The sequence below is a fragment of the Piliocolobus tephrosceles genome, chromosome 10 (genome assembly GCF_002776525.5).
Source record: "Piliocolobus tephrosceles isolate RC106 chromosome 10, ASM277652v3, whole genome shotgun sequence".
In the NCBI taxonomy this organism is placed as follows: domain Eukaryota; kingdom Metazoa; phylum Chordata; class Mammalia; order Primates; family Cercopithecidae; genus Piliocolobus; species Piliocolobus tephrosceles.
The window spans coordinates 106,046,356-106,054,529 of record NC_045443.1 but is presented as its reverse complement, the minus strand read 5'-3'; the positions used below and the strand labels follow the sequence as shown (position 1 = coordinate 106,054,529).

The following is an 8,174-nucleotide window of genomic DNA, read 5'->3' as shown; positions in this document are numbered from 1 at the left end:
TCCAGCCCGGGTGACAGAGCAAGACTCCGTCTCAAAAAAAAAAAAAAAAGGAAAAAGGATTTCCAGGACCACATGAGTGGGTTTGTGTTTTCTGCAGAAAATCCAGAACTGATGGTAAATAGAAACGTGAAAAACTACTCCAGTTACTTGAGTCTTAGTAAAAAAAAAATCAGTAATTTGTCCTTATCCACCTAGGTAGGCGATTTATCCAACTTCTGGCTCGCTTGCCCTTGGAAATCACCAGCTTGGATCTGTTGCTCTCCCAGAACAGTATTATATGAATAGGGCCGAAGGTCAGAATACCCCCATTGGCCTTATGACAGATGGGAACATCTCCCAAATAAGACAGCAAAGTCTCAGGCATTCATGTAATAAAATAACTTTATTAGAATCAGGAATTTGTTAAAATAATATCCTTCACATATAGCTAAAGTGCAAATTCTCCTGCTCTATAGTAGAAGCAAACATCTGTCAGACCTCCTTGGTGTGCTTATAAAACCAAGACGAGAAGAGTTTAAGAAGTACCTCTGGCAGCATAAGAGTATGAAAACATATTTTATAGAGGTTTGAATAATTATCATTTGGAGCCATTTCATATATCTTTTCACTTATTTTTCTTAACCTTTCAAAAACTACTCTGAATGTGCTATTTATACAACTGAATAACTGTATAAACTACATTAGAGCAGTGGCCTCATTACTGTCAGGAATGGAATTCCCAAATCAAAGAGACAACACTGCGTATTCGCCATCACTCACACGCTGACAAAGTGCAGTACGGTGTTAGACATCACGGGCTCCGTCACTGGGAAAGGGACCCAGTGACTTCCACCACTCTGACTCTAAATAGCAGCAGTCATATTGGCACCTGTGCCATAGGATTGAAAGAGAAGATCCTACTTCCATTGGATGACAGCTTGGAAACTTGGCCATATTACATAGAGCACTGCATCATTTTACAAGTTGCGAGAAAAATAAGGCCACTCTGAGGCAATCTCTTCTGCCTCCCCACGGGGGACGGGACATGGGACAGTGCAAAGGCTGTGGAAGGTGGGGGTCCAGGCAGTAAGTAGATGAAACTCCAGGACCAAAGGGATGCAGCCTGGCCATGGCTGAAGGTTTTTGCTCCATTCAGTAGAAACTGGTGCTCTTAAATTCATTATCAAAAATGCTTATTTGGTGTCCACGTGGCACTTGTTTTCTCAGATAGGTTAACATCTACCTACAGAAAACTCAGGCAGAGGGGTGAGGGCAGATGCCTACTAGCATAACACCTGGCTGGCAGCATGATACAGGTGGAATGACACGCCCAGAGAACTTTTAGATGAAAACATCTGGCCTGAGTTACTACAAATGAAGCGTGAGAGAAACACCAATACACAAAGAAAACCAAACTGCCCACCCCCCATGTTTCCCCCTCCAACATACAGCTCTTTATGGCTACCCCCTATTCTTAATTAGAAAAATAGTCTCGATATGGAAAAAAACAGCTGCTGGCACTAAAGTTTGCAAACTATGGCTCAAAAAGTTCCTGGAGGTAAGGAATGTCGGCATTCATTTTCTCTTCTATGAAGTTTGCTTGGAAGTTAGTCACCACTAATCTAAACCTCGAGAAAGTGAGCTTGCAACCATCTCTCTCAGCTGCGGTTGGGTCTGACTTCCCAGTTGCAGTCACAGAACCTCTCAGTCCGTTTCAGAGAAGTACTTGGAGGCGTTATATCAGTGGCTCTGGGCCCTGTCCCACACCTGGCCGCTCCTCCCCCTTAGTGCAAATTCTGCTCCAGAACCTGTGTTCTGATCACATGGTGGCACTGTTGCCCCTAAAGCACGGCCACCAGCAAGACACAGCAGACACCACACAACACTGACTAGCTTGCTCCAAAGAAGAAAATAAATAGCTTGCTTGAATTATAAGTTATTTTAGAGACAAGGCTTCATAACTTAGTGTGTTTTTTTTTTAAACTAAACATTTGGAGGTAAAGAATGTTTCTCCTTTTGCTTTGGGAAGTGACTAGGTTTCTAGAAATGCTGTTTCTTTTTTTTCCCCCGAACCTCAGGACATCCTTTGTCACTGAGGAAGGATTTCTAGGGTGAGGGCTTCACAGGAAGCGTCTCCTTGAACCCAGAGTGGTTGGGTTGGGCTTCTGGCAGTGCCACCGAGTACTCTGTTGTGGCAAAAAGCAGGGTGTCCAGGGTGGTCTCAGTACACTTGGCGATGAAGCGAATGAAAGGCCTTACGTCGCCCTCGTTGGCAGCTTCCAGCACGTGGTAGTACTCAGACCGCTGCTCCTTGCGGATGGTGATGGGCGGGTAGCCCGCCTGCATGAGGATGAGGTTCATGAGCAGGCGGGAGGTCCTCCCATTGCCGTCAATGAAAGGGTGGATGTAAACGAGTTTATAATGGGCTAAGGCTGCAAACTCCACCGGGTGCAGGTTCATGGCATCCTCAGAGTTGAGCCACTGTACAAACTCCTGCATCTGCTTTTCCACATCCTGCGGATGGGGAGGGATGTGGTGTCCGACCAGGACCCGTGTCGTCCGAAACCTGCCGGCTTCCACGGGGTCCACGTAGCCCAGCACCCGCCTGTGGATCTCCAGCACGTCGCTGATGGTGACGGAACCAATGCGCGAAACCAGGGTTGTGTTGATGTACTTCATGGCCGCATGCATGCCGATGACCTCGTTCTGCTCCTCCAGGCTCTTCCCGGGCACGGCGTAGCGGGTCTCCAGGATGTGCCTGATTTCTGAGAGGGTGAGGGTGTTGCCCTCGATGGCCACTGTGTGGTAGATGTGATGGTAGTAGGTCTCCTCCATGACCCTGCGCAGAGCCGAGTTTCCCTTGGGGATGGACATGATCTTCTTCACTTTGCTGTCGATGATGCTGAAATACCTCTGGTCGATCTCCTCCACGAGTGGGAGCGTCCGATCACGGCTGACCAGCGCTTTCTCATGGTAGGGCGAGATGGTCAATGCTCTGGTGTACAAATAGTCCGCCTGGATGATGTCCTTGTCTTCTTCTGAGAAGATGCCAAACTCGGTGAGCGCATCCACGAAGTCCGGATCCATCTTGAGGGCGTGCATGAAGAGCTTTTGGGCTTTTTCCCGCTTGCCCTGGCGCTTCATCTCCAGGGCCTGGTTCAGGGCGGCTCTGGCTTCCAACTTACCTGCTGGAAGAGAGTCAAAGAAGCGATGTGAGGGAGGCTAGGGGGCAGAGGACATTCAGGGGGGCTGTCACCTGTGCTGGTCTCCACGGAAAACCATGATGACCAGCCTGGTTCCCTGGCCTTGGGGGGCTTCTTCCAGCCGCATCGTGTGTACTCAACGTGCCCAGTACCACTGATCCCCCAGCCGTGTGGTGGTACGCCAGTCACTGTCCGTGTGTCCCCAGAGCCACACTCTGTATTCAGGGAGGCACCTCCTTGGCTTCCTAGCCTCCTGCCTTCTGGACATAGAAAGTTCTAGGCATTTACTCTGCCTGGGGCCTCTCTGCTGGGCCTTTCCCATTGGCCACAGCTCCCAATGTAGGCCCTCTCCTACATCTCCAGCTCGTCCTGTGCTGGTGACACAGGTTCCTGCTCCTGCAGGCCCAAAGGTGTTAACAACACCCCACTCTTCCTAGACGCTGGGGGCTTCACCATCGCAGGACTGTTCTTTCACTCTTTTAACCCAGTGGTTTGATTGTGCGCCCCAGGGGACATTTGGTGATGTCTGGAGACCTGGTTAGTTGTCATAACTGGGGTGGTGGTAGGGGTGCTACAGGCATCTCATGGGGAGCGGCCAGGGATGCCACTATCATCTGACAATGCACATTCAGTCCCCACCACAGAGAACTGGTGGAGGTGGGGAGCCTGCTCTAGCCGTAGCCTTCCTGTCCTGGCCCCTCTCGGCCACCTGAGGATCAGCTCCACACATTCAACTTCCCTTAGTTCCTCGAATGCCCCCAGGCTCTCTTATGACAGTTATGTCAGTTATGACAACCTCTGGTCTCTGCCTGGAGTCCTTTTCCTTGGATGCCCTTCTCCTTGGATGACTCCTACTTAACAACTGGGTCCCAGCTCAGGTGTCACTTCCTCCAGGGAGCCTTCCTGGTATGCTCCTACAGCCCTTTGTGCTTCCCCATCACCACACTTGTGACGCTGTCTCAGTCACATCACCTTGTCTATACTAGGAGCCCAGGGCTGACTTGTTCACAATACCCCGATGCCCTACACACAGGACCCTGCACACAGGACACGGCACACATTCTATGTCTGTCTGCTCAGTTAAACATTGAGGAAGACAGCCAGTCACTCTTACCTGGAGAGGCCTTGGTCTTGGCCACCAGCAGCGTCACGCCCCTGGAGGTGATGCTGAGCTCCGTGGATGGGCTGCTGCACTTGGTGGCGGCATGTTGCGCCCTGTCCAGTTTGCTCCTGAGCAGGTAGAAGCCTTTGAGCACAGCCAAGCACTGCTCCTCCACAGCCCCCAGTGGCAGCAGCAGGGCCAGCAGGGACCCCAGCACCATGCTCAGCAGCGTCACCCAGAGGAAGCGGCCCCAGACCGAGACCCATTTCGGTTCAGTCACCGCCATCACTGAAGCCATCGGCGTAAGCATCATCTGGACTCAGGAGAGGGCCCTTTGCGCATGTCCACAGGCAGCTGAGAGAGAGCAGGATCTGCAAGGAGCCAAGAGTCGCAGGAGAAACAGACATGTTCAGGACACGGCTGTGACTTCAGCCAGGAAGATGGGTTTGTAGACTTCTGCTTTTAGCTCACTAGAGAGACGGGGTGGGGGCAAGTCAAGGAGTGGATCTCACTAGAGGAGGGACCAGCCTAGAAGGACTGGTGCCACCTCCTGAGCAGTGTGCCTGTGAAAATAACACTACTGTGGTCCAACAATTATTCAGCACTTGCCATAATCCAGGCCCTGTGCTAAGCAACAAATGCCTCCCACGGGTCATAGTCTTCAATGACTTGAGCTGATGTTTTCATCCCACTCTCCAGGTGAGGGAACTGAGGTTCAGAGAGGTGAAGTCCCTTGCCCAAAGTCTCGCCGGGAGCAAGTGACAGCCGTAGGACTTGGAACTCAGGAACCCCACGGCTCTAACGTGTTCCCCCTTTCCATACATCCCTGTGGCTTCTGACTACAGACACTGGATTTGTGGACATATGTCAAACATTTGGGACACAAATGACTGACAGGCACACATGCAGATCAGCCACAGCAGTTCTGACGCCCAATCTTTGATAAGCACAACTGTTGGGTGGCCTCATTTATTGCCCTCACCCTGATATTCAGCCACAGCTCCCACAGTGCCCTTCTCCTCTCTGGCCTTCCGTTTCCGGCCTGTCCAGAAGGGACCCCACCAGGAGGAGGAGCAGTTCGAGCATCTCGAAAGGAACTCAGGCTGCGGGCCACAGTGCTTGGTTGACCTCAGTGACAACAGGGCTTGCATGTACTTGGGGCTGGCAGTGGGAGTGGTGGGGGCCAGGTATGCAAACACTATGCTAACAATAAGCACTTATTAAGCAACTATGGTGTGCTAGGTGCTGAGCTGTGTACTGGTCACACATTGCCTCATTTCACCCTCATGCCACCCTATGAAGGAAGAGCTACCCCTACCTCTATTTTACAGACAAGGGAAACCAAGGCACAGAGAGCATAAGTTAAATTCCAGAAGGCCCACAGGAGGTACACAGAGGCATCTGGAAGGAAACAGCAGGGCCTCTGAGCCCGGTCCCCGGGTCTCAACTTCTACCTTATTACTAAGCAGGGCCTGTGCACCTGCTCTGGGCTGGTACTGACCCGGGAATGACTGATGGATCAGGGGGTTAGGAGTCTTATGTGGATGGAGCCTGGCCCTTTGCCACAGAACATGTGAAACGGCTTGGGATGAGCTTTAACGGGTGCGCCTGGAGTGCTGCGCGGGTCCAGGGGTCTGGGCGGGCTTCCCGAGGGGACAGGCTCCTGGACGGGGCGGTACAGGCAAGGGGCAGTTCGCCGGTGCCAGGGGTGTGTGCGGGGAAGAAGTGCGTTCCGGGAGGCGCGAATCTCTCCCCCACACTTCCCAAGAAAAGGGGAACTGAGGCCGGGAGAGGAGAGGGGGCCGGTCTAAGTCCCCTCCAAGACTGCAGAGCCTCCCCTTCCCGAACCCCGCCCAGAGCTCGCGGCCCCGCCGCACCCTTCCCAGCTCCGTCCTCTCGAGCCCCTCGGGCTTGCCCCCATCTCACCGCGCGCGACTGTCAGAACCCCAACCGCCTTCCCCGCGCTCCCAGCTCCCAGGCTGCCGGCTCCCGGGTCCTCCTTCTCCGCGGGCCTCTGGCCCCGCCCTCGGCGACTCGCCATTGAACCGCCCGCAGCCCTCGTCTCCGCGGATTGGCTTTCTCCACTTGTCCTTCCCTCGCATTTCCGGGTTCCCGCGTCCGCGTCGGCTTCCCCGGGAAAGACGCGCCGTGGGCCACTCCCATTGGTTGTCGCTTGCGTTTGTCCCGTTCATGTAGCAGCCAATAAGCAGCGGGAGGGGCGGGGCCTAGGCCACAGACTGTGAGCAGGTGCTGGAAACCCGACGCGCGTGGGGATTTGCGGCACGCTAGGTGCCGGGCCCGGAAATTCTAAGTTCCACGGGGGTCCCTTCCTCGGGTCTCCTCGTCCCGGATCATGTGCCTCATTTTTCCCGGGTGTGAAATGAAGAAGCAGATGCTTTCCACCCCTTCACCCTGTTAGCCTCTTTGCGCAGCCCCTGTTCTTAGCCTCCACCCCGTGCTGCTGAATTTACCGCCTTCTAATTTTCTCTTTCCCTCTCTGTGTCTTTTCCTCCCTGACTTAAACAACTTTTGTTTTCTTTTAAAATACAGGGTCTCCTTATGTCGCCCAGGCTGGAGTGCAGTGGAGCCATTGCAGCTCACTGCAGCCCCCACCTCCTGGGCTCAAGCAATCCTCCCACCTCAGCCTCCCAAGTAGCTGGGACTACAAGTGCGTGCCATCACGCCCGGCGAATTTTCTTTTTCTTTCTTTCTTTCTTTTTTTTTTTGAGACGGAGTCACTCTGTTGCCCAGGCTGGAGGGAAGTGGCACGATCTCGGCCCACTGCACCCTCCGCCTCCCGGGTTCAAGCGATTCTCCTGCCTCAGCCTCCCGAGTAGCTGGGATTACAGGCGCACATCACCACGCCTGGCTAATTTTTGTATTTTCAGTAGAGACGGAGTTTCACCATGTTGGCCAGGCTGGTCTTGAACTCCTGACCTCAGAAGATTTGCCTGCCTCGTCCTCCAAAGTGCTGGGATTACAGGAGTGAGGCACAGCGCCCGACCTATTTCTGATTTTTTATTTTCTTTAGAGACAGGGTCTGGCTGTGTCACCAGGGCTGGTCTCGAACTCTTGACCTCAAGCTCTCCCTCCACCTTGGCTTCCCAAAGGCTAAGATTACAGGCACGAGCCACCCCCTCGGTCCTCCCTGAGTTTTTAATTTGTATCCTCTCCAGAAGGATCTGGCTAGTTGGCTTCCCATAGAGAAATTTTTTCCTTGAAGCAGAGAATGGAAACCTCCATCTTAATCCACAAATACTGAAATTAAACATCTAGTGAGGTGCCCCAGAAACGCTAAGTATTTAGAAATTAGCAGTTCAGATTCTGGGGAGTCAGAGAGACCTGAGCTCAAATTCAGACTTTGCCATTTACTCTCTGTGTCACCTTGGGCATGTTACTCCTAGCCTCACTTTCCCCACTTGTAAAATGGGGACAAACAGCCTACCTTGCTTTTGGCATCCAGTTCAGGATTTGCAGAAGGCTTGATGCTTCAAGATCTGACCTCCTCTGTGACAGGTACTGCTCTTGGAGGCAGGGCTAGGTGATGGTTGTGGGTGTCACTGTTAGGAGTCACACAGCCCTGGGTTCAAATCCCAGTTCTGCCACTTGCAAACTGAATCACATTTAGCAAGTGACTTGATCTAGCTGATCATCTGTCTAGGCTTTTCTGTAAACTGCACACAATGTGATGATATTACCACTTCACAGGGTTTTATGTGATGGTGAGATGAGATTCTATACATCTGGCACAGAGCAAACTATGTATGTATGTATGTATGTATCTATCAATCTATCACCTATCTTTTTTGAAATAGGATCTCACTGTGTTGCCCAGGCTTGAGTGCAGTGGTATGATCTTGCTCACTGCAACCTCCATGTCCTGGGTTTAA

At 52.3% G+C, this 8,174-nt stretch overlaps 1 protein-coding gene across 5 annotated transcripts; it reads right to left on the bottom strand.

Moving 5' to 3' along the window:
* Positions 1-363: 363 nt before the first annotated feature.
* Positions 364-6,412, bottom strand: FICD (FIC domain containing). 5 transcript variants are annotated; one of them, XM_023197322.2, is made up of 3 exons: positions 5,267-6,412; positions 4,297-4,655; positions 364-3,167 (listed from the first exon to the last, which is right to left on the bottom strand). In XM_023197322.2, exons 2-3 carry the CDS (start codon positions 4,595-4,597, stop codon positions 2,086-2,088), a joined length of 1,383 nt encoding a protein of 460 aa, XP_023053090.2. In that variant the 5' UTR covers positions 4,598-4,655; positions 5,267-6,412; the 3' UTR covers positions 364-2,085. The 5 variants fall into 5 exon arrangements, with proteins under 5 accessions (XP_023053090.2, XP_023053168.2, XP_023053242.2 ...); XM_023197400.2 differs by having other exon boundaries at positions 4,297-4,754; positions 5,786-6,412; XM_023197474.2 differs by having other exon boundaries at positions 5,786-6,412.
* Between the last annotated feature and the right edge of the window lie 1,762 nt (positions 6,413-8,174).